Source organism: Neophocaena asiaeorientalis, unplaced genomic scaffold (genome assembly GCF_003031525.2).
Source record: "Neophocaena asiaeorientalis asiaeorientalis breed wild unplaced genomic scaffold, Neophocaena_asiaeorientalis_V1.1 scaffold174, whole genome shotgun sequence".
Classification (NCBI taxonomy): domain Eukaryota; kingdom Metazoa; phylum Chordata; class Mammalia; order Artiodactyla; family Phocoenidae; genus Neophocaena; species Neophocaena asiaeorientalis.
This window is the reverse complement of record NW_020174922.1, coordinates 4,209,339-4,234,895: the sequence shown is the minus strand read 5'-3', so window position 1 is coordinate 4,234,895 and position 25,557 is coordinate 4,209,339. Positions and strand designations below refer to the sequence as shown.

Below are 25,557 nucleotides of genomic sequence, written 5' to 3'. Positions count from 1 at the left end.
TGTGCCTGTGTGTACTTGCATACTCTGATAACTGCCAAATGAATGCAAGGAAAAACTTTTTAGAGTTGTTAAGCCAGGATAGTTTTACATTGATAAATTTTTTTTAAATGTTACGTAACAGAAATTTAAGTCAAGAATATACCACAAAAAAGTAAACTATAAGTGGGGCTATGTGTTATGTTTATAGAGTTTTTGGTACATGATTTATGTATTTCTGTAAAACGATGGTTTGTCAAGACAGACCTCGAGTTTAATCTGATTAGTGCTGTCCATAGATGGTTTATTATCTATAAACAGATAGATTCACATAGTTTATGGGAGGTCTTAAACCAACAAGCAGTCAACTCTATAGCAAAATCAAGATTTATGTGTGGACTTGGCACTTCAAATTTTTGATGAATTCATTAGAATTTCCGTTACATTCTAGAGAATACTCACTTGAAGAATTCTTTTTACTCTGTTGAATGTAATAAAGTGGTGATGGAAGTTTTCTTTTGATGATTCTTGTCTTTAGTTCCAAATTTTAAAGTGCACTCTTCAGAGGAATATTAAACTTACTTTGCGCTGGATTTTTTTTTCCCTTACAGCCAATTTCAAAGTTAATTCTTTTTCCTAAATAGTAGAAAAACTCGTCAGCAGTGCCAAATTGAGAAAAAAGTCTATCATGTATGCTTAGATTATCTAAAAAAAAATTGTTATCCTGATTATGGAAGCAGTTTTTGATTATAAAAAGGATGTTGTGGTTGTATTCAAAACCTTTCCAATTTATTAAAAATTTCCCTTTATAATCCTAGAGGGAAAGCGTGGAAATACTCCAGTATCATGTCTCCTTAATATGAAAATTTAAGTTGACTTAGGATTTTTTTCCCTAAAAAATCAAGCTTTCTTTAAAATATTAATAATTGTTCTTTCAGCATTTTTCTCTTCCCATTGTACCAGCCAGTATTGTTTGGCATTGCAGAACTCTGGTGCGAGTTGAGGGGTTTGGGGGAGTTAAAAGATTGGTCCCGAGTTGAGATTCTGTTGTTGTCACTTATTAGTCTTGTGACCTTGGGTGAGTCACTTTATCCCTAACCTTTACTTTATTCAGTGTTAAAATGGGGAAAAGAACACTTGAGAAATTGTCAGGAAGATGAAATGAGAAAACAACTGTGAAGCTCAGGTACATAGTAGGTGTTCAGTAAACTGTAGATCCTGTTCTTTGAGCTTGCCCTGTGGCAAGCTTCCCTTGGAGAGCTTCAATGTTTGTAAAAAAGGGGGTAAATTTAAAAAGTTTTAATTTCTCCAGTTATCTGTAGGAAAGGAGGTATTAGGCATTGGCAGGCAACTTTTTTTTTTTTTGAGAATCACTTGTATCATCCATTAGTCGTGTGTTTTTGCCACTCTGCAAAATTCTCACTGGGATGGCCTTCCTGGATGTCAGAGCAACGCTATTATTTCTGAGATATCAGTTATGGCTAACGATAGACTAGAAGCCAAGTTGGCAAATTCTGTTGAGCTCTGTTTACCTTTGTATCATCAGTTCTAATCACTTGCTTGAATCAAAGCTTCCTGCTTTATGATACTCATTATCATTAGCACTTGGTAACAGAGCTAGAAGTTCCATTATACAGACACCCTGGCCTCTATCCCTGGCTTTGTATTCATGGAATCAGGGTCACACTAAAGCGAATAGTGTTTACACCTTTTAGTAGAATGAAAATAGTAGCAAGCAACCTACATGTGTATTGGGGTAATATTTTATCTTCATTTACAGTCTTGCACAATGCCTTAAGTGTAGTTAATGGCTTGGGAAATATTTGTTGAGCAAAAAATGCTGCTTTTATTGTTTTTAAATCTGGATTATGTTTTTAATCAAAAGTAATTGTGTTCTCATGAGTAGCACATTAATACTGTCATAGATGGTCTTTGATTAGCATTGTTATTTTGCCTAACATCTCATTTCTCTTAGCCAACACTAGTTTGAACATACTCCATCTTAGATCTAAAATAAATATTTGGCGTAGCGTTTACTTTCCACCTGTTGCTAAGAGTAAAAGAATGAGGATTAAAAACTAATCATTTCATAGCTATCTCTTAGCTCACGCAGTGTGCTAGGGGTGGTACCCACTTTGTCTTTCTCAGCTCTTGCAAAAGCATTCAGGGCAGGTACAATTATTTCCATTTTACAGATGAGGAAATAAAGGTCTCAAACCTGTATCCAGCAAGTTTGACCCCCAAAGTCTTTGCTTTTTCCTCTCCCACATCCTTCATCCGTCTATAACTTAAGCCGGCTATTAAAAAAAAAAAAAAAATAAAAGTTAGTTGTTGAACCTGCCGTTTTTTGTTTTTCCTTTCAGATTAAATTTTACAGGAAGCCAACATGCAGAACTGATAAAAATTAGAGCTGCTCTAGATGAAAAGGGTCTAGCTGCAGAGTCCTATCTTTTAGGCTTCTACTAGGGATCCGTGGAATAACTGCTTAGAAAACCATAGTCTAATGCCTCTACACCCCCAAGAAGGAGGCACAGCATAACTCCTTAGTCTGGGAGTTAAAGGGTTTGTTCATCGTCTTGAACTTGGAGGTGCAATTATGGGGAATTCACAGGAAAGCCTAATCTCTACCTAATTTGAGAAGAGGCTATACCTAAGAGAAAAATAGTGGGGGTAAATATCAATGTAAAAAAAATTTTTAATTATATCACAGTACAGCACATGTTAATTTTCAGGGCACAGCTTTTGTTTAATCCAGAGCAGTGAAGTAATTTTACTGTGGGGAAGAGTCATAAAAAACCAAGTCACAGCTTTACGTTTAACAGAAGTCTGTGTCCACAAATATATACAGACTCTACTTCAGTTTGACGATATTAAAAAGTTGTGCTCTATATAATGCTATAGTGTATCTGTAAAAGATGTACACATATCATATGCATACATGCATAAATGTAAGGATGGAGAATATGGGTAGATTTAACTCTGAGAAAACGTTTAAAAAAACATACTGTTTAAAAAAACACATACTGTTTTAAATAAATTGCTTATAAAACAACTTAATTGACATGGTAATTTTGTAATATTTTTATAAACCAGGAATTTCAAGTTTTTTCATCTGCTACATTTATTTTGGGATTTTGCATAGTACTTCATTAGAAATACAATTTCTATTTAGCAGCATGGGTGGAAGGGTATAGACTTTCAAGCCAGATATATTTGCACTTGAATTTACCCCTTCTTTATGTGACTTTGGAAACTCACTTACTTCATTTATAAAATGAGGGTTAGAAATAGTAGCTGTGAAGTCCTGCACAGAGAGGGTGAGCTGTGTTGGCTGCTGTTAGCAATTTCTTCCTCTGTTGTTCCTGTTGTCATTAATTTGCAAGCTTTATGCAGTGTTCAGTTAGCATCTCTTTATTAGTGGTGGTACTGAGTTCTTAATAATTGTATCATGTACACACTTAGCCTTTTCAGTTACCAGTTTAAAAAATACTCGTGCCGATCTTGCAGAAGCTTACTTTTGTTGAAGAAAATGAGAGCGGAGAAAAATCTCCCTTTTCTTACTCTTCACTGAGCATCAGTCATTGAGCGGCATAATTCTAAAATCTTATGTGGCTTTTGGGTACTTTATGGACCTTTTTATGGTAATCCAGAAGCAAGACACTGATTGAATTAATACATTTCCGTCGAGGGACTGGTCTGTTAACCTATTCCTCCTAACCCATGTATGCTTTCGTAAGGGGACTTTTACAGTCTCGTAAGGAGGATGCTGCTTTGTAGATGTGCAGGCTGTTGGTGAATCTAAGAGCCTTTCTGTGTTTAAAACAAAGAAAAAGGTAAATTAGAAATGGTAACAAGCAAACCAAAAACCCTGTTCTTTTTATAAAACGTAAATCCTAAACTTAACATGCTGACTTTAACTTTTAAAAGTTGTAAACTGATTTTTTTTACAGCTCTTATAAAGGGTACATCTTTACGGTGAAGATCTCATTAAGAAAATTACAAAGAGTAAACACTATCTGAAAGGATGCCACTAAGGAACCATTTAATTAACATCTTTTTAGTCATCTTTTTTTCATTTACAGTTACATACGGATATATGGATAGATGCTAGTTATATAAAAGGATTATGGATATGTGAGTTCTTTTTTTTTAACTCAACCATGTCATAGATATCTTTCCACGTCTGTAAGTAAAGATAGCCATCATAATTTTTAATGGATTCTCAGTATATCGTTGTCCCATAATTTACTTAACAGGTTCTTGGTTTGTGGACGTTGAGGTTGCTGCCAGTTCTTTTCTTTTACAGAGAGCAGTGCTTCCATATGAACATTCTTTGTTTGCACTTGTGTTCTTATTTACTAAAGGTGAATTCTTGAAAGTGATGTTCATGGGGAAAGAAGTATAATTTTGTATAGCTTAAAACAGTGGTTGGCAAACCTTTTCTATAAAGGGCCAGATAGTAAATAGTTCAGGCAGCTGTGTGGTTTCTGTAACACCTATTCAATTCAGTCCTTGTAGCCGCAAGCAGCAGTAGACTATATACATAAAGGAATAGGCACAGCTGTATTTCAATAAAACTTTATCTACAAAAGTAGGCAGCAGGCTCGCATTTGGCTCAGAGGGTGTAGTTGCCTACTCCTGGCTTGAAACAAAGCAGAAACTGATGAGGGCTGGAAATCTACCCCCAGTTGTCTGTAAACTGCTCTCATAGTATCTTAGAAATGTCTTCTTATCTCAGGGAAGTATAATGGGTTGATTACCTTCTTTCCAAGTATATGGCAATCGATACCTTTTTTTTTTGTTTTCGGTACACGGGCCTCTCAGTGTTGTGGCCTCTCCCGTTGCGGAGCGCAGGCTCAGGGGCCATGGCTCACAGGCCCAGCCGCTCCGCGGCATGTGGGATCCTCCCGGACCGGGGCACGAACCCGTGTCCCTTGCATTGGCATGTGGACTCTCAACCACTGCGCCACCAGGGAAGCCCCTCGATACCTTTTTAAAAAGCTTATTATAGGAGGTTTTCACACTTTCCCCTACTCTGAAGCCTAGTAAATTTTAAACTAAGAGGCTATATATGCCAGTGTATATTTTTTGACAACCTGTGGGGCAGAGAAATACCCCTAAAACTTAGATTTTAGAGGAGATGTTGTGCGTTTTCTTACCTGTAGAAGATTGCTTTGATGGGGTAAGGTTCTCGAGGTATCCTGAAGTAAGCCAGAAGGAAAGTTAGCAACAGAAGTATTTCAGCAGAAATGTGCCACAAATCAACAGGGTGACATTGAATTAGTTACGGGACCTTTACAGGCTAAATTACACTCAGAAGACTGCTCTGTGCATAAATAGCAACCTCCTTGCATCTTGAATTTTTATAAAATAGGAATTATTGGCCCCTAACTGCCCTAAGGGTATTTCTTGAGGATCAGGTGGAATAACGATATAGTTAAAAATCACTCTATTTGTAACATTGGGTCACTGGTGCCACTGTGACTTTTAAGAGATTTATTTATTATTTATTTTGCACGCATTTGTTGAGTATCTGCTGTATGTAAAGCTGTTTGGTAGGTGCTGTGGGGAAAAACAAACGGAGAAGCAAGTTAGTTCTTGCCCTTAAAGAGGAAAACATGTAGTGTATTTAAAGTCTACCGTTGTATAGTGCTGACGGGCCTAACAGTGGTAGAATCCTGGGAAGGAGATCTCTTCTGCCTGGGGGTATCAGGAAACTTTGTGGAAGGAGTGGCATCTAGAAATGCAGAGGTGTTCAAAAGTTTAGTGCAGGGGAGGGTATTCCAAAAAAAGAGCAGTATGAGAACTGTGTCAAATTGGGAAAGCCCAAAGCAGTAAGCAAGAGACATTAGGTAGTCTAATTAGACTCTGTTACGTATTTGTCAATGAAGGAGGAGGAGAGATGAAGCTGGAACGGGCAGGGCAGAGCTAGGTTGTAGAGGGCCTGGATGGAACTTCGTTAATTGGTAATTTGTGGGGAACTCTAAACATCGTCTAGGAGAATATGTTTGACAGTTGGAGGGGTGGTATGTGGCCCTGGTTGACGAGTGTGGAGCGATAAAGTTGGGATTATCAATCACGTAAGGGTTATGGCAAGGGTCTGAGCATGGTCTTGTTAGAAATGATCTAGGAGAGAAATGATCTGGAAGGTGTGTGGGAGGACAGCTGAGGGGACGGGAAGGGAAAAATAGACAGGCTTTCAGAGTTTATTGGGTTTGGGAAATAAGCAGAAGGCTTTTTAATCATGATCTATGGTTCTGAGTCTTTGTTAATGGGATTCTGGTGATAATAATGCAAAAAAAAAAAAAAAAAACCAAACAAACAAAAAAACCCAAGTCAGGGTAGAGCTGTAGTAAAGAAAGGATAGCAGTGAACCCATATGCTTTGCTTGTTTAGCTCGAGGTGTTAACTGGATACTTGGAAATTTCTAGTGGGAGCTTGAAAGTGCAGGACTAGAGCTCACATGAGAGGTAAGGAATAGGGATTGGGGAGCATTGTTCTCATACAGGTGGCAGATGAAACCAGGGGAGAGCATCACATCTGAAAGGAGAGCATGTAGAGAGAAAATGATATTTTATAGCATTTCTTATCATGATAAGTCATTGACATAAACAGCTCTATCTTTATTTGAGACTACTAATATCAAAAACACACAAAATGGAAAACCATGTGTTTTATCATGTATAAAGTGTTCTATTGTCTACTAAGCCTCTTTTAGATTCTAAAGCCACTAGATTTCAGGAGTAAAGTATGTTCAGTTTGAAGAAATACCTTGTAAGATCCCCAAGGACAGTGTAAGGAAGTCCCTTTTACTTTATCTTCTCACTACTTCCTGAGACCCTCAGTAACAGAGAGATGCCATTGGTGGGAGAGGTTTAGGTTCCCTTGTTACCTGTCTGGTACAGACTACTGTGTACAGCTTTTCACCTTCCTTAGATCTCACCCCAGTTGATCTAGGATTGGGAAGCGGGGAGGGTGGGTCTCCCAAAGAAATCAAACTCGTGTGCTTTTGTGCATTTTCTCTTTTTAGTCTGGGGTCCTCAGCAAGTTTGGAGGGGCGATTGTGCAATGCACAGTATGACTTATGTTTGAGTTGGGAAAGTTTTTTTGGTAGGGAACAGTAGGGGTGAATCTGCCCTCTCATTTCCTTTCTTCTCTTATCATTACCTACGTTCAAGCTTTTGCATGCAGAGAGAAGCATGTTGCTTCATTGATCTTGGGCGTACTGCACTGTGCGCTTTGGCAGTGTGGTGATGCCTCCCTGCCAGCTCTCCTGGTTACGGCACCCCGGAATTCCACTGGTCTGTTGGTACCATTTGTGGCCTGCCTTCAGTCTCGTTCTTCATAAGTCTAACCCACATCAAATGGGGCAAGAGGCTAGTCCAGAGGAATCTGCTTCTCTAGACAACCGCTGTGCGTTAAATCTAGTTTAACTGCTCCTTGTATGGCAACTTAAACTTTTTCTTTTTCCATAATAGGTTTAATGTAGGTGGTTCAAGAGGTAACATGGGATGTTGAATTTTAGGAGGGTAATATTTGTTCTCTCACTGTCTGGAGTGTGACACATTCTTCTACCATGTTTCATTCCTCAAACTCCCTTTTCTGCTTTCTCACATATACCTTTTTCATTCCTTTTCAGTGTTGTGAAATTTAGGGTGGGAAAAACAGCCCCATTGATTTGTCCCGTTTTGTGCCTTTTTATGTGGCCTCTCCTGTTGCGGAGCACAGGCTCTGGATGCACAGGCTCAGTGGCCATGGCTCACGGGCCCAGCCGCTCCACGGCATGTGGGATCTTCCCGGACGGGGGCATGAACCCGTGTCCCCTGTATCGGCAGGCGGACTCTCAACCACTGCGCCACCAGGGAAACCCCCATTTTGTGCCTTTGATGAAGTAAGATCAAGTGAAATGCACTTGTTTTCTTCCAAAGTGAACTCCTTTCTAAAAAATGCCACCCCCTCAAAAAAAAATTCTTGGTGATCATGGCTTGAAATTTGTCTCTTTCCCCTCATTAGAGATAAATTCGTCCTCATTCTTTTTTTTTAAAAATTAATTAATTAATTTGGCTGCACAGGTCTTTTTAGTTGCAGCACTCGGGATCTTCGTTTGCAACTTGCGGGACCTTTTTTTTTTTAAGTTGCAGCACGTGGGATCTAGTTCCCTGATCAGGGATCGAACCCAGGCCCCCTTTATTGGGAGCATGGAGCCTTAACTGCTGGACCACCGGGGAAGTCCCAAATTCATCCTCATTCCGTCTTTGTTTTTGTTTTTTTTATGTTGGGGGTAGGAGTTTATTAATTTATTTTATTTATTTTTGCTGTGTTGCGTCTTCGTTTCTGTGCAAGGGCTTTCTCTAGTTGCGGCAAGCGGGGGCCAGTCTTCATCGCGGTGCGCCGGCCTCTCACTATCGCGGCCTCTCTTGTTGCGGAGCACAGCCTCCAGATGCGCAGGCTCAGTAGTTGTGGCTCATGGGCCTAGTTGCCCCGCGGCATGTGAGATACTCCCAGACCAGGGCTCGTACCTGTGTCCCCTGCATTAGCAGGCAGATTCTCAACCACTGCGCCACCAGGGACGTCCCCATCCTCATTCTTTTTTTTTTTTTTTTTTTTTTTGGCGGTACGCGGGCCTCTCACCGCTGTGGCCCCTCCCGTTGCAGAGTGCAGGCTCAGCGGCCATGGCTCACTGGCCCAGCCGCTCCGCGGCATGTGGGATCTTCCCAGACCGGGGCATGAACCCGTGTCCCCTGCATCGGCAGGTGGACTCTCAACCACTGCGCCATCAGGGAAGCCCTCATCCTCATTCTTGATCTCTGTGAAGAATCAGGGAGACAAGCTGAGTGGAGCAAACCCAGTGGCTGAGTTCAAGGTGACATGGGTCCTTTTAAAGTGCTTTTTAGTTTGAGTGCTAAAGCTATTGTCTATCCCCAAATTATTTCCTTCTCATTTTTGCAGCATCTGTGGAGTTGCCCATACCACTGCTCCTAATGCGGCTTGCTCACTTGGGCTTTTTCTTGACATACCGACTCTCCTTCACAGAGTGAGATTCTGGGAGATCCTGGATCTTAGGCCCTGATGTTTGCTTCTTTGTTCTTCCTTCTTCCCTTGTTCCCCCACCCCCCAGACATGTCTCTTCTAAAACTAAATTATCATCTAGAAAACTTTTGCCTTGCCAGTTCTTTTTTGATTTTCAAGTTTATTTAGGCCAGGGGTTCTCAAACTTTCATGCTTATCAGCATCACCTGGAGGGCTTGTAAAAACACCTGGCTGGGCTGTACCCCACAGGGGGTCTGTCACAGGTAGGTCTCAGGTGGGGCTGCAGATGCATTTCAAGGGAGTTCCCAGGTGATGCTAATAATGTTCCTGGGCTGAGAATACACCTTGAACCACTGACCTAGACTGTTGGTTGTCTATCAGTTTGCTGTCTAGTGTTGGTTTATTTTTTTCCAAAAGGGTAGGGCTTCCTCAGACTTTATTCACGAGCTCCCTGGAAACTCCTTACTTTTTCCTCTTATATTTATTTATTTTTGACTGTAGTTAATTTATAGTGTTTCAGGTGTACAGCAGAGTGATTCAGTTATACACACACACACACACACACACACACACACCTTGATTTTCGCATTCTTTCCATTATAGATTATCACAAGATATTGAACATAGTTCCATTTGCTATACAGAGGGTCGTTGTTGTTTATCTATTTTATGTATAGTCGTGTGTGTTGGAAGTTCCTTACTTTTAATTCATAGGTCAAGCCACCAGCATGAAAGAGAACTCAGAAAATTGCCTATGTTTTCATTGGGAAAGCCTTGGCAGGGGCAGGAGTGGCAGGGAGTGAAATGTATCTCTTCTTACTACTTCCCCCAGAGAAGACTTTTGTGGTCATTCTCTCAGAGCCCAGACACATCTTCATAGTCTTCGTCAACACAGTGTTCTAGGAAGCCGTCTACAAGTTGATGGAGCTGGCCCCTAATTGAGACCAATTGAATAGATATAATTTTCAGTTTCCCTAATTGCTTATATTATTCCTTTGACACTTGAGTTTGCTTCTACCCGCCCCCACACACACACCAAATTCCTTCCCTCACTGTCTCAAACTTCTCAGCCCTGATGGGAATGGTGTGCTGGGGAGCAGAGGGAGATATCTGGGGAAGTATCATTACCTATGCTGTGTACCTACAGCCTGCTTAGTTAGGTGTTTTACCTGTGTCATCTCCTTCAACCTTGCCAACCTTACACAGTAAATATAATTACTCCCATTTTACAGATACAGCAAATAAAGCTCTGAATTGGTAATCAGCTGACCAACTTCACAAGGTACTGTAGCTGGGGTTAAAAACAGACGTTTTACTCCAAAGCCAGTGATCGTTGCATATTACCTGCCTTTAGGATAGTTGGAGGTGAGACTTGAGGGCAGAAAGAAAGTTTATCTGGGCATATATATACATACATATATTTGAAATTTCACTTAATGTCAGTTATCAGACTTGGCGATGTTTATGCCCATGAACAACAACCTGGGGTGTTCAATTTCCAACGTGCTGAATGACAAGAACGATTGTAAACCAGTTGAAAATAATCTCACTTTGTACTTTTCTTTCTTGAGTATAAAGTTCATCCATGGCATAGGTGCAAATAACTTCATCCTAATTTTCTTCAGTGCTAAAACCCACATAAAACAAGAAGTGGAGAAATAGGTGAACTCTATCAAATGGTAGGAGACTTTTCTAGTAAAGCACTAGCATGGTAGTTCAGAGGACTACGTCTTCATTTCAGTTCTGTCCAACTTATCAAATGTGGAGGGGAGACCATAGTGATAGGCCTCAGTTTTCTTATTTAAAAATAAAAAGAGTGTGGTGGAAATTTCCTCCCCACCCCTTACTTGTCTGATAGGGGAATTAATAAATATTTTGTGTAAAGCCCTTTGAGGCTCTGTAAAAAAGATTCTGTGTAATTTTAGCATTATTCATGGTCCATCAGGCTCCTCAGGGTGTCACCAGGGAAGAGAGATGTTTATCTTTTATCCTGCCTTTCACAGTATAAAAACAAGGTATTTTTGTTGTTGTTTGTGGCTTTGAAAATCTCCTGTAATTGTACCTGCAGTGGTTGCTCCCATCACAGGGCCTGGGCCCTAGCTCCCCCAAGAGGACCAGCCCTCGAGGCAGAAAGAGACTGAACCTCACTTAGTTCCTGGCTCCTGTGAAGATGCTTTGCAACCCACCCCCAACCAGTAGTCTTCTGTGTCTGTCAGCCTGTTGAGTGGCAGAATCCCATCCTTAACCCTTTTCGGTTCTCTCTTCTCCCATCCTGATCCTGTAGTTCGTTGTTCTGGGATGGCTCAGAGGGGACCGTCCACCGTGCTATTCAGTTCTTCTGCAACGTCTTGCTCATCCTCTCACCTTCTAGCACCCTGCCTCATCTAAGGCCTCTGTAAGAACCCGCATATTTCTGGCCATTCTGTATTGGCAGCTGCATAAACACTGTTTTGACTCAGCAGTTCCTTTCTGATCGTGAAGTGGTGTTTTTCATTCTTAAGCTTTAGGTTCTGTATATGTGGCCCTTCTGCGGCTAAGGCCTGGGGCTCCATGGTTGGGAAGGCTTAGGCCTGGAATGTTGTCTTTAGTTAAATCGTCACCTGAAAAATGAAGATAGAAGTTATCTGCACATCCAGGAACTTTAGCTCACCTTATTTTTCTATTTATTCCTCTCACTTATTTGCTGCACTGCATTTCACATACATCCCTGTCTTTACAGTGTTGGGTAATTAATTTATTTCTTTATCTGCTCTTTGTCACAAGTGCTCCTGGCTAGCTTATTTTCAAATCCATTTCACTGAATGGTCTTCCTGAATTCTTTGCATTATCTGAGTATTTCCTCTTGTTGCTTGGTATCATCTAACCACTGACGTGAGGCTGTTATTGCTTTTCTCTGGCTTAGAATGTAACAGAGCTTGTACCCAGCCATGTCCCTGAGTCCTCTCATGGGACTCTTTTGGGGTTATCTCTCTCCCTCTCTCTGTATTTTAAAGCCAATTCTCTGTCTCCATTCTTTTCTAAGTTCTCCTTGGGTTCAGATCCTTTCCCTCATACCTTCACTGCTAGATGGAAGCTACCAAAACACATACACTTCAGAACTGCTCTGGGCTTACGGCCACCTTCACCAAAGAGTTGAGATGGCATGGAAGTTAGTTAATTTATTTAGGCTCTGACTTTTTATAGTGCTTATCAGGCAAATGCCTGCCTGAATGTTTAATGTTTAAAAATAAAATTAAAGTTCAAATGGGCCTTGGCTTTTCAAGAAGCACCCCAGATTCTATAACACCTTTTTGTGGTAACACGTTTCTCCTCCCAAGTTATCACTTCTGCCTCTCTTTCTTTCTTCATTTGTTGCTTACCCACCTTATTCAAGTATTTTGAACGGTAGCTCCCGTTTACAATGTGGAGATTTTTATGTCTTCTTTTCAGAAATCTGGTCCCTAACAGTCTTTATGTATGATCTCAGTAAACAAAGAACGTGTGTGTGTGCGCGCGTGCGCGTGTGTGTGTGTGTGTGTGTGTAGGAAGCCTGCCATATTTCCTCCCTGCCCCACGGAAAATATGTTTTCTGGAAGCCCTTTTGACACTGAAGTGAATGCCCACTGGCCCTCCCTTGTTGAATTCTCCTGAGAGGAGAGAGAGAGAGAGAGAGAGAGAGAGAGAGAGAGAGAGAGAGAGGCCTTTATGCTTGTTGTCATATCTTTTGTTTCTGCTGATTATACACAAAGTAAGTTGTAAATAGCTCTCTCGCACACCGTGATTCCTTTGAGGTCTCTACAGGAGAGTAGATATGCACTCAGCTCTAGCTTCCCTGGGGGATTCTAGAGGGTCCCTTTCAAGGCCTCTTACTTCCTGTTATAGCACCAGCCGAATGAAATTTAGATGAGTTCTAGACGATTACCATCCCATAATGAAACCTGCAGCCTACTGTTTAGAAATACTAGCTGATCAGTTTAGTTTTTTTCTTTGTTTTTAAATTAAATGTTTTTATTACTTTAAGAGTAAAGTATACAAAGATGCAACAAAGAATAAAAAAATAAAATGTCCCCTTAGTCCTACTACGTTTCAGAGATCAAAATCACAGTGAACATTTTATGAAAATCACGGTAGAACTTTGTTTTAAAGTATGATGTTGAAATGCACACTAAACACTAGCACGAAGACAAGAGGATAAAATTGGAATTCTCCAAATCAATTTGAATTTTCAATTCCATTGAAAACAGAAGGTACACATCCTATTTTAGTATCTTAATTTAAAATGGAGTAATAATGAGTTAAAGGGAATTCCCTGGCTGTCCAGTGTTTAGGACTCTGCACTTCCACTTCAGGGGGCGCGGGTTCGATCCCTGGTTGGGGAACTAAGATCCCGCATGCCGTGGGGCACGGCCAAAAAAATTTTTTAGGTCTGCTGTTTCTGTCAGGCATTTTTTGATTGCTTATAGATAGTTGGCTGACTGCTAAGGCTTTTGAATCAAAAGGCCTAATTGTCTAGGTGTGCTGAATTATACCTAATTAGGTTATCAAGCTTTTACATCCTGTGTATTTTCCTTGGGACATTTTGATGAACTGGAAACAGATATAGCTTGCCTTTCCCTTATACTTTTTCTCTGGCTGATAATTGATGACTCTAATTGTGGTGGGTGACATACGGGGAGTATTGTTAGATGGTGAACTCATGAGTGAAACCATGTGGATTTTGGTTCAAATCTCAATTTTCTCATCTTTAAGGTAGTCCGTTTTCACAGATCAGAAGGATTTTCTTTTCTGCTCAGAAATCCTAGGATTCTAAGATGGAGCGCACTCTTCGCTTTCCTCCTAGTTCCTTTTTGTGATTTGGATAGCTGAAACATTCCAGTAGCCTGGCACAGTTTCCTTCCAACTTACTCACAGACCTTTTTGTTTTCTCTCAGCAACTGTGTATTTCTAAGTGTTTGAGGTTGTAATTGAGTGTAATTGTAGTTGTTTAACTTTCTCCATTCCTCTTGAGAGTGTTTATGAAATGCCTTCTGTGAGGGTAAAAGGAACTAGAAACTTTGTGACATGGTCAACTAATATTAAGGTAAGTGGCAATTGTTTTGTGTACATGAAATAAAGTATTATTTACAATTAATTTGCAACATATGCATTCTGGCTTATCTGCTGTAATCAGTTAAGTAGTCACGTTTATTAAGGTTTTATAGGAAACTTTGGGGGGGTTGTTTTGATATGGAATATTCTAAGTAGTTTTTCCCCAATTCTTCTCGTGCACCCTAGGGAGAATTACTGTTGCACAACTCATTGGTGCCCTCACCATGTGTCAGTGTGGGGTGGGATCAGCATTGTTCTGTGGGTGACACAACACAGACGCAGTGTCTCTATTCCTCTCCATGACCCGTTTCTTTCTCATTTCTCAAGTTAGAGGAGAAATCCCCTTAAACCTTGCTGATGTTGTCCCAGACCAAAGAGCGAGTAGTAGGTCTTGATTTCTTGTGACACTTTCTTCATTTCCTTGTCTTCTTCGTAATGTCTTTCCTATGAAACATCAACAAATGCCTCTAGAATGGATGCTACTAAAAGCAACTATTCCATGTTTTTCATTAACTTCTTCGAAATATGTTCTCGCTCTTTCTCATTTCTTAAGTTTGGGCTTTGTAATTTTCTAGCATGTGCCCCTGAGCTAGTTATTTACCTACTCTAAAGCTCCCCCTTTCTTGGGAAATGGAGATGCTCAGATCCCATAAGATGGTTGAAAGGAAAAAAAGGGTTAATCTCGATGTAAGTTACCCACATGGTGACTGGCACAATGCAAGTGCTCAGTAAATGCAACCTCCTTTTCCTTTCCTTCTCAGGCTCCAGGTGAAGAAATTTGTGGGTAAAGAGTGGTTAATTTCAAAGACAGCTGATATTCTGTTGGTGTCACTTTATGGAAATAGGCAGGAAGAAAGAATAAGACACTTGAAAAGAATAGGAAAGTTGGACCTAAAAATGTTTGAAGAGTTGACTTTTTAAAAATATATATGTTATATTCACTAGGAAACTTGCAAAGTGGAGTTTATTGAAAATTGTTTAAATCTGGAGAGGTGAACAGATTTGTGGGTCAAAAGAAAGAAGGAAATACCTTCTAAGACAGCATGCTTGGCTGAAAACTGATCTCTGAACAAAGGAAATTGATTGGCACAGATGATCCCAGTTGGAGTTAAAAAAATAAATAAAACAAAATACCAAAGGAGGGCTTTGAGAGGGAAAGAAGATACAGGTGAGATGAAGCTGATTGATGGATTGAGATTCTGATACACATAGATAGTTGTATGATTAATGAAGGTAGTATGTGTTTGGAAATACTGAGTAGAGATTTAGAGAAGAATTTAAAAAGCAGAAAACAGGTTTCAATGGAATCTAAATTCTCTTTATCTTAAAAATTTTAAAATGAAGTAAGCATGTGACTAGTAAGTAGGTAATATTTCAGGATGAGAGTAACTAGTTGTAATAGGTAGCTTAGTTTTGAAAGGGAATCTTAGCGGCTTTTGTTGTAGGATTCTAGATACAGAGAAACATTTACTAAGTCATAGCTTTCTTGTTATTTTTAGTGTTAGAGCAGACGTAAAATGAGCCTCTTAAATGTAGCTCAAATACAGTAAGTAAATAATACATGTTGATAAATACTAGCCCATGCCAGGAATAGAAAAAAAAATTTTTGAACTGGTATTTTAAGCGTGCAAAGGAACTTTAGGCATTATAGAATGCAGTTTTCTTAACTCCCACTTAAGAAAATGAAAAGAGAAAAAAAAGTCACCAATTTCAAGCAGAGATTCTGTTTCTTTTTCCCTTCCCTCATTTCCTCCCTTCCTTCCTTTTGACTTTCCTTCTTCTCTCCTCCTTCTACAGTCCACAGATATTAAGTGCCTGCTTTGGCTGTGGATACAAGGGGCAATAAAATTTATGTGGATTTTTTCTTTTTAGAATTTACCTTTTGGTAGTTAATAACCTTGGGTGTGTGATATTTACAATATATTTGACCTACTGAGTGTCAAAAACCTGTGAAGCCGTGATGGAAGCCGTTCTGTTTCAGAACTGCAGTTGGGATGTCCCTGCTTCTGCCTGGGTCAAGTGTAAGTGTGTTTGTGTGCAGTTTGCAGCAGCCTCCACAGCCAGCATCTAACTTGGCCGTATTCCCCCAGGTTCCAGTGGCATGTGCTGGCAGAGTGCTGGGTGCAGACTTCTGCCCAAACCTGGAGGAGCCAGACCAGAGGCTGGAAGTCCAGGTTGGAGTCTTACTGTTTTATCAGTTGGGGGTGGTGTGACAGTAACAGTGGTCTCTGAAGGCCGTGCAGATACATCAGATGCCATCAGGAGACAGGCAGCTGCTGAGACAGGTATAACAGAGGGCCCAGTGTAGCATCTGTACAGCAAAAAGTCCTTTTCAGGATAAATTGTATGTAAGTAGAGATCATTCATTTACTCACTCAAGAAATCAAGACTTAGTATGTACTGCAGTGAATAAGAACGTGGTTTCTGAAGGCTGGCTACCTAGGTTGACACAGTTGCTATGAGATCTTTGGCAAGTCCCTCAACCTAACTGGGCTTTAGCTTTCTCATCTATGAAATGGAGATTTCCCACACTAGGTGAATGAGGATTAAATGTTATAACACATGCCTAACAGTTAGCACAGGACCTGGCACGTAACAGGCACTCAGGAAATCTTAGCTCTCAATTTTTCAAATCATCATTATCGAGTGCTAAGAATGATGCTAGGCTCTGGGGACACCTGGGGAGCCAGTCATGTTTCCTGCATTGTGGTCTCCCAGCTCAGGAGAATGGAAGCCGTTCAGCTGGGCGCTGTATTAGAAAAATAGGACTTAATGATAAGTAGCTTCCTTCATAGATTGGGAGATATGTCCTCTGGTGTAATATTAAGTTTATTTACAAAGCACATTTTTCATGAAAGTATTGACTTGGAATTCGTTGTGTGGTCTTGAGAAATTAGAAACAGTGTGGTGTATTGCAGATTAAAAATATAAATATGACATCCTGGCCAAAGGCCTATCTCCACTTCCAGGTACCTGTTAATAGTTATGGAATGTGTGTGCCAAAGATGCAAAGTTGGAGGCTGAAGTTTCAATGTGGATGGCACCCCCTTGCGTGGGCAAACCCATACTATTCTTTAGGGCCTCTACTTGGCGTCATTTTCTAAATTTTAAGACTTAGGGGATGAGCATAGTGAGCTCAGTGTTAAAACTTTTTTTTTTTTTTTAACTGATTTAGACACCCCAAATGAGAAAAGAGAATAGTTTTAAAAATTGACTTCACAGTGGGCGTGATGGCAGAAATGGTGGTCGGAGGAGGTTTCAGTTTTTATAATACTCTGAAGGGGACACCATCTCTTGCACACCTGCTCTTGGCCTAGGGAAGGCCACCTGAGCTCAGCGGTGCCACAAGCTGGTACTCTCTGGGCGACATATGGCTATGATACAACAGAAAAGCAGGTGTGGCACGTATGAGACATGATCATGCGTTTCCCAGTTTTAGAAAGCGCACAGCTTGTGTGTGACACATATATGCAGAGTGATGGAAGACTTTTTGTGAAGAGTAGTCTGATCCTTGACCCCTTCGGGTAGGACGAGTGATGTTCTTCAAACACGTCACCTGGAATGGTCTGTCATGGGTGCCTGTTGGATAATCTGTTTTTGAACCTTGAGTTATGGAGCAAAGAGCGATGGGTTTTGCAGATGTGGGTGCGTGAAATAAAACTGAAAGAGGCTAATGGAGCACTTTACTTCGACATACCAAGGGAGATAATGTATATTTACATGTTGAAGTGAAACCGTGGTCGTAGGTAGCTAAACAGATTGTGGAGTTGACAATTCAGCGAGGGCCTTGCAAAGAAGACCAAGTTACTGGGCAAAGAAAAGAAAGTGCTCATTTTATTGGATTCCTCATTGCAATAGCATTTTGGTGGACTGAGTGGAAAAGATGAATATGTGAAAAGATAGTCAACTACAAAGCATTGGTGAATTAACTGGGACCCACTTGAACCATTTCTTTCTCTTTTCTAATTATGGCTTCCATACACTTGAATAATATCTGGTACATATTCATATTATGTCCATCATAATAAAGTTGACACTTAATATATTCTTCACCAGCTAACAGTTCCAAGAGTAGCTTAGAGTCCTTTCATTTGTGCCATGGCATGTGTGTTCTGGTCTTTTTTTTTTTTCTTTTTTCCTATCAAGTGAGCCATTTCTTATTTTTTAGTCCAACTTTGCACTCCGGGGAACTCATCATAGGACTTGCCAGCGTCGTTTACTTTTCCTTCTTGGATCTCAGACTTTCCCCCAGGGCCAGGCATTATAACCATGAGAGGATTTTATGTTTGGCCTCTTGATTCTGAGAATAATCTCTTGTACACCTCGATTTAGGAGCTCTGGCTTGTTTATATCCTTTTCTGTGAAGGATTTTCATTTAGACACACAGTACCCATATCTGGTTTACTTTTATATTTTTACCTGACATGAATTCTCAGGACTGATGGAGCCCCTTCCTCTTCTTACCTTCTTTCTTTTAACCCTTTCCTTTTAATCCTTAAAATTTCAGGTGACTTAGCAACTTTATCATTTAATAATCCCAAGATCCCTGACACTCTTTCATGAATATATCCTTGGTTTTGAATGACTGTCATTGTTGAAGTCTGAGCATGACTTGACTTTTGCAAGGGCATCTGCTGTCTTTTTTGTGTTAATATACCTGCTTTAGAAAAGTAGCTGGAAATCCAGACTTTGATTTACTGTCTTAATTTTCTTCAGTGGCTTTTGAAGTACATATGAAACGCTGTACTTTTTTTAGCTCTGGAGGTTAACTGATGCATAGGCTCCCAAAATTGTCCTCGTATATAATTATTTTATGGTAGATTGTTATTCTAGTTTAGAACTCCCTTAATTGCTGTTAAATATTTTATTTTGTTTTATTTATTTTTATAAATTTATTTATTTTTGGCTGCATTGGGTCTTTGTTGCTGCGCGCGGGCTTTCTCTAGTTGCGGTGAGCCAGGGCTACTCTTTGTTGCGGTGCATGGGCTTCTCGTGACGGTGGCTTCTCGTTGCAGAGCATGGGCTTCAGGAGCTGTGGCACACGGGTTTCAGTAGTTGTGGCTCTCAGGCTCTAGAGTGCAGGCTTCAGTACTTGTGGCTCACGGGCTTAGTTGCTCCGTGGTATGTGGGATCTTCCCACACCGGGGCTCAAACCTGTGTCCCCTGCATTGGCAGGCGGATTCTCAACCACTGCACCACCAGGGAAGTCCCAAATATTTTATTTTTAATCATAAAAGTGACTGTTTTAGTCTCACTGTGCCTCATCATGTGTTGTTACAGTTAGCCTAGCACAGTTCCTTTCCTGGTTGGGAATTCAAGATGTGGGGTTTGACTTGGTATTTTTCACCACTAAAGTGCTTAGAAAATTAGAGTAAATAATGAACCAATATTTCAGTACCCGATTAGACACAATTTACTGTGATATTTCATAAACCACAGACTCCTTTCTTCTATGAACTCAGTGAAGGATCACTTTTTTTTCCCCAGACATACTGGGGTGCAAATGTAAATTTCCATACAATTTAAATGAGCTGCTTCCTGTAATTAATGAACAATTGTGGCTGCTGTCTAGTCTACATTGTAATTAACCGTGATCAGGCTTGTTTAGTGATGACACTGTTCCTGTAATAATTTGACAAGCTACTGTGAATTTGCCAGGTTATTAAACAACCTGCAGCATTCACTTACAGAATCACAGGGACAGCGGCGGCTGCTAGTTAAATGCAGCATAAGGGCGAAGCAGAGCTGCCCATTGAAGTCTGTCGATCACCACGAACAGGTTTACATTCCTGTGATTTGGGAGAAGTTGATTAATTTTGTGTGGGTTGTCTTGAAAACTTTTTATTACATGGTAAACCTAATGGGGCAAAGCTGGTCATTTTTGTGAATTCATAATGAAGCTAACCAATTTTCTATATTGTTATCATCTATACGGACACCCGGAAGCTGAGGTTTCCCCCTTCCCGCCCTGTTAAATAGATGTAATATTTTAAACAACAACAGCAACAAGCTGTTCCCTCCCCAAATTTATTCCCAGCATCTCTCAAATACAAGTTTACTTTTTTATTGAGTGTGTGTGTTAGGAAGAGCAGATGACCTTGTGCCAAGCACAGTCCTGTCACAGGGAGAGGGAGCCGTCCAAGGGGACTGGTAGCCATGTCCATAGTCACTAGCGCACCCGCCGGCCTGAGCCCCCCTTAAGGTTAAGAACTGTTCAAAACGTTACTGTCTAGTTACTGTGGTGTCTTTCATTCAGATTCTGTTTATTGACTAAACCACAAGGATTCCTGCCCAAAGTACCAGGCGGTCTATGCTTGACTGATTTTGATTTTCTAACATCAGCCCCGGGGTTTATTTGAAAAATGTACATACACTGCAGCTTTAACAAGTCAAGTGACTGCATGTTTTTGACCATGGAGTCGAGTATATCTGAAGATCATTAAATTTAGAGGGGAAAGGAAGGGTGGAGAATAAGTGTAGTAGTCATTGTACCATTGCAAAGAGAGAGAGAGTGTGGGTGTGTGTGTGACACATGGTTTTTGTCTTTTCATCTTCTCCAAGAGCCAGAAAGTTTCCTGCCGTTCTCTTTCCAGCTATTGACAAATGATTGCCAGATGTGAGATCTTTGCAGTGCTCTTTCCCTCAGCAAACCTGCAGCGATGGGATATTTGATTCTCCCTTGCCCATTTCATCTCCTTTCCACATCTGCCAGGGACACACAAGCAATACATCCCTACATGAGAGTTTAAAGTTTATTCAGCTCCTTTTTCCCCTCCGATAAAATGTGTTTGGAGACAACACAATGAGGTCCATATGACTTTCTCCCAACTCCACTGTATGAAATTAGTTGTTTATTTTACTTATCTACCTCTCAGTAATTGAACGATTTCATTTTAGTTTCGGTCCATGGAAAATTTGATGCAACTCTGGGAATGCTAAGAGTTTCCTATTGTCTGCTTGCTGCAAGTATACCATCACCACAGCTTCTCTCTGATCGTCTCAATTCTGATAAAAACTAGGCTGGTGGTTTCTATGGACTTCCTAGGAAAGTAGTTTTAATAAACAACTGTCAAAATAGTAAGTGTAGCATGTCTGGTAAAATTCAGTAGTCATTTAAGATCTAAAAAGCCATCCAGGAGGGAGAAAATTCAACTTGTTCGGCTTGGTTAGCTTACCTTGTATTTGTGTCCATTGTTAAAGTTGTTATGGATAAGGTCCTAGTTTTAATCCCAAATAGCTTATAAAAGAGAACGTATAGTGAGTTTTGAAGGTATCTGAAATTAGCCTGTGTAGGCCACACACATAATCATTGACATGCACAGAAGCCTTTTGCATCTGCTTGGAATCTGTATTGATACTGGTTTTTTTTTTTTCTCATCTTAGTTTACAAATATTTTCCAAAGTGCTCTTATAGCTTGTGTTCATACTATAGGGTGGGCTGACACAGGTGGCCTTTCAGTTTTCCTATTACACTTTTTGGCAAACGAAGAGGCCCCTTACTCCCTGAATAAGATCAGCATTTTAATTTTTTTTAACATTTAAAAAATAATCCATAAAATGTCTGCCACATGTTCCCTAGTTGATGGAAATGTTTTCCAAATTAGAGTGTAGTATTGGATTCTTATTGTAAAAGTGCTAGCCTGTTTACTATTTCAGCTACCCTCTTAGCTACCTGTCATTATACAAATTTATTTTTTTGTGTGTGAATCTCAAATGATGAATGTAAGATAATTACTATTTATGAATTTCGGAGGAAAATTTGTGTGTTTTTTTTTTTTTTTTACTGTTAAGAAAGTAAATGGCTTGCCCATGTGAGACTCAAAATAGGAAAAATGTGGTCTCTTTTTCATTCTGTTCTTTTAAAAAAAAATAACAAAGCAACAGCAAACAAAACCTAACAAGAACGAAAACAAAAAGCCAACAGCCCCTGAAAAGAAGAAATCCTACTTAAGCCTAGGAAAAAGAGGTCAGCCAAACTCATGAAGATGTATACATGGAATGTCTGTTACTTTTTGTCTGTCAGTTAGATTATACCCTAGTAAAGCTTAACAGAGAATAAGGGGCACAACTGCTTACCACAAGTTGCCAAAATGTTGCATGTTTCTGTGGGAAGTGTCTATTGAACAGGAGAGAAAAGAATTGTACTTGAAGAAACCGTTCACTCTTAGAAGACAAGGCGGTGATCCTGATGGGGGGAGTAAGTTTAAACAACAACCCCCAACACAAAATTACCGTGACCAACAAGGATCCCTGTGGAAAAACTGATGTTTTTGTTGTCCTTCGACGGTGCCCGAGGACTGACAGCAGGCCAGGCCCTCAGTGGATGTCAGTGGCTGGGAAGGTGGAGGCGAAGAGTGCTTTCACGAGACAGCAAGGTTAGGGGCTCCTGTGGCGGCACCAGGTCCCTTCAGGTTTGGGTCGCGTCTTGGGACTTGCTGTCGCTAACGCATTTGCTGGTCTCTTGTGCCTTCCTGCCTTTTCTTCTACATGGTTAGAGCCTGGGAGGCAGAGAGGTGCTAAGCAGTGGAGGTGCCATCCAGCCCGAGTGCCTAGGGAACATCCTTCAGAGGACGACCTGTCACCAGCCGTCAAAGAGGAGAGTGGCTTTGTGGTCTCTGAACATCTGGCCATGCTGCACAGGAAGCTGAGGGGGTGTCATTAATTGTGATGAAATAATTTAAACCATCAGGAATAAATGAGGCTGTTAAGCTAAGTTCAGATTCCATTTGCCATGCACATGTGTCTAGCAGCCTGTGTGCAGTTAAAAAAAATTGAATTATATTAGCTCATGAGTAGAAGTGAAATAGATACTGTAAATGAAACAACTTGCTGTGTGGTGATGACACAGTGTTGAACCACTTCATAGAGTTACAGTTTGTAGGATCAGTCTATTGAGAGTGGTACAGTATTTAATGAATTTTTAAAAATAAATTTATTTATTTATTTGGTTTATTTTTGGCTGCATTGGGTCTTTGTTGCTGTGTGTGGGCTTTCTCTAGTTGCCGAGAGCGGGGGCTACTCTTCGTCGCAGAGCGCGGGCTTCTCGTTGCGGTGGCTTCTCTTGTCGTGGAGCACAGGCTCTAGGCGCGCGGGCTTCAGGAGTTGTGGCACGTGAGCTCAGTAGTTGTGGCTCACGGGCTTAGTTGCTCTGCGGCACGTGGGATCTTCCTGGACCGGGGCTCGAACCCGTGTCCCCTGCATTGGCAGGCGGATTCTTAACCACTGCGCCACCAGGGAAGCCCCATGAATTTTTATGTAAAAGGATTCTTAAGGTATTGAGAGAGATAGTCAGGACCAGTGGTTTATTGGAGCACAGAGAGGACGGGTAGGTGGATGGGTTTAAAAAAGCAAGCCTTCGGGCCAAGGTGGTTGGGTGGACGGGGTTCTTAGTCTGCTAAGCCGGGCTGAATTGATGCACAGTGGGCCTTTCCATAGATTCTGGCTTTGAGTCAGTATTGGGTGCTGTTGCTCCGCCTACGTACTCCAGGCTGGAGGACGATTTCTCTCCGATGACCAACTTTGGACGTCCCTTTGAGGCTTCCAGCACTTTGGGCACATCTGTGTTGTTTTCTTCAGAATGAAAACAACTCTCTTTGGTGATAGATGACTCCTCCAACCGATGAACGTATTTTTAAGGCTTTGCATCATCAGTGAAGACTGACTTCAAGTGTAATTTTCAGGCACAGTGGAAAGAGGCAGTCTTCACTTCTTTACAAAGGCAAGACTGTCAGGTTGGAATGTCGGGGCATCCCTGAGGTTTTGAGCACTAAACTGAGCAATGATGTGTAGGTTCCAAAGTACATTTCTAAAATAAAAGTCATTCCTTTTATCCATGAGCAGAGTCTTCAAATTTGAACTTTTATTTAAAAATAAACACAGGAATCTGAAAAATAAAATGAGGCTGTTTAGATACAGGAAGCATTTTTTAAAACCATCGGAGAAGTCATCCCTCTAGCAGGCGGAGGCGATGGTCCAGAGCCCTGGCAAGCCTTGGACAAAAGCCATATCGCTAGCTGTGTCTTATCTCGCTTTGCCCTGTCCATCCCCTTGCTACCTCATTGCCTTTCTCTCTCCCCTGTTGTGTATCTCCTTTGTCTTTTCCTTTTCCATTTTCTCTTTTCCTTTATTCTCACTTATTTTTATCCTTTCTCTTTACAACCTGTTCTCATTCTTCATCCTCCAAAGAAACGAACTGCAATTCTGTTTTCATTTATAGTGTTAGTTTTCCTGCTACTAGTTAAAAGATTAATATGCTTTTTTAAAAAAAATTATTTATTCATTTTTATTTTTGGCTCTGTTGGGTCTTCGTTGCTGCACGCGGGCTCCCCCTAGTTGCGGGGAGCGGGTGCTACTCTGTTGCGGTGCGCGGGCTTCTCATTGTCGTGGCTTCTCTTGTTGCGGAGCACGGGCTCTAGGCGTGCGGGCTTCAGTAGTTGTGGCACGTGGGCTCAGTAGTTGTGGCTTGTTGGGTCTAGAGGGCAGGCTCAGTAGCTCCGCGGTATGTGGGATCTTCCCAGGCCCGGGCTCAAACCCGTGTCCCTGGCATTGGCAGGCGGATTCTTAACCACTGTGCCACCAGGGAAGCCCTAGGTTGCATTTTAACTTAAACTTGTATATGACCATTGGTGGATTTTTTTAAGGAATGTGAATGAACCTTGATTAGCTTTTTTTTAAAAGGAATGCAGACTACTCACTAAATTATCCCTTTATCTGGACGCTTGAATGGAATTGTTGTCGATGAAAGCCAGAAATTTGTGGTTCTGCGTCACCATCTTCCTTCTTCCTCATAGAAGGAAGACATTCAAATCAAAACACTTGCGTTTCCTGATGTCTAATAGAGTAACCAGTCGTTAGGATGATGCTCCTTGTGTGTTTGGATCTTTGGATTTCATTTTAATTCATGTAATAGAGTAGGAAGACTTAAACGTTCTTCAGATCTATCTTCTTGGCATTGTTGGAAGGATTGAAGGAGATGATGTGTGCGGGGGGGCACTGTGCCTAGCACATTGTAAATAGTGATGTGACTGCGTTATTGTTATTATATAAATGTATAAATTGTACTAGCATCTGTTGGCTAAGCAGGTAAAAATTAAGAATAAATCTTTCTCCTGAAAATTTCACACATCTCTACTATTTAAATGTTACTCACCTTTAAATAAAAAGTTTTACCGTTCTCCTCTCAAGAATAGGGAATGCAAGGTGAACGTGGGAAATTTTGAACAAGATACCTATGTTTTTCTTTCTTTACTTGGAAGAAATCACTGCATTCTGTAGAACATTTATTTGTTTCTCAAAACAAATAAAATGATAGTATAGAAAACAAACTCATGGTTACCAAAGGGGAAACGTGGGCGGGGGATAAATCAGGAGTTCGGGATTAACATACACACTACTATATATAAAATAGATAATCAACAGGGACCTACTGTTTAGCGCAGGGAACTCTACCCAATATCCTGTAATAACCTATATGGGAAAAGAATC

At 40.7% G+C, this 25,557-nt stretch overlaps 1 protein-coding gene across 3 annotated transcripts in view; it reads left to right on the top strand.

The window, feature by feature from the left end:
- The window catches only part of BNC2 (basonuclin zinc finger protein 2), a 287,514-nt gene that overhangs the window by 23,765 nt on the left and 238,192 nt on the right, over window positions 1–25,557 (top strand). The window contains exon 2 of one of the 3 annotated variants that reach the window (XM_024760458.1): window positions 16,164–16,247. The exons of the other annotated variants lie outside the window; for them this stretch is intronic. Coding sequence (XP_024616226.1) covers window positions 16,164–16,247 — 84 coding nt within the window. The remainder of the gene's footprint in view (window positions 1–16,163; window positions 16,248–25,557) is intronic. 3 annotated transcript variants of the gene reach the window in all.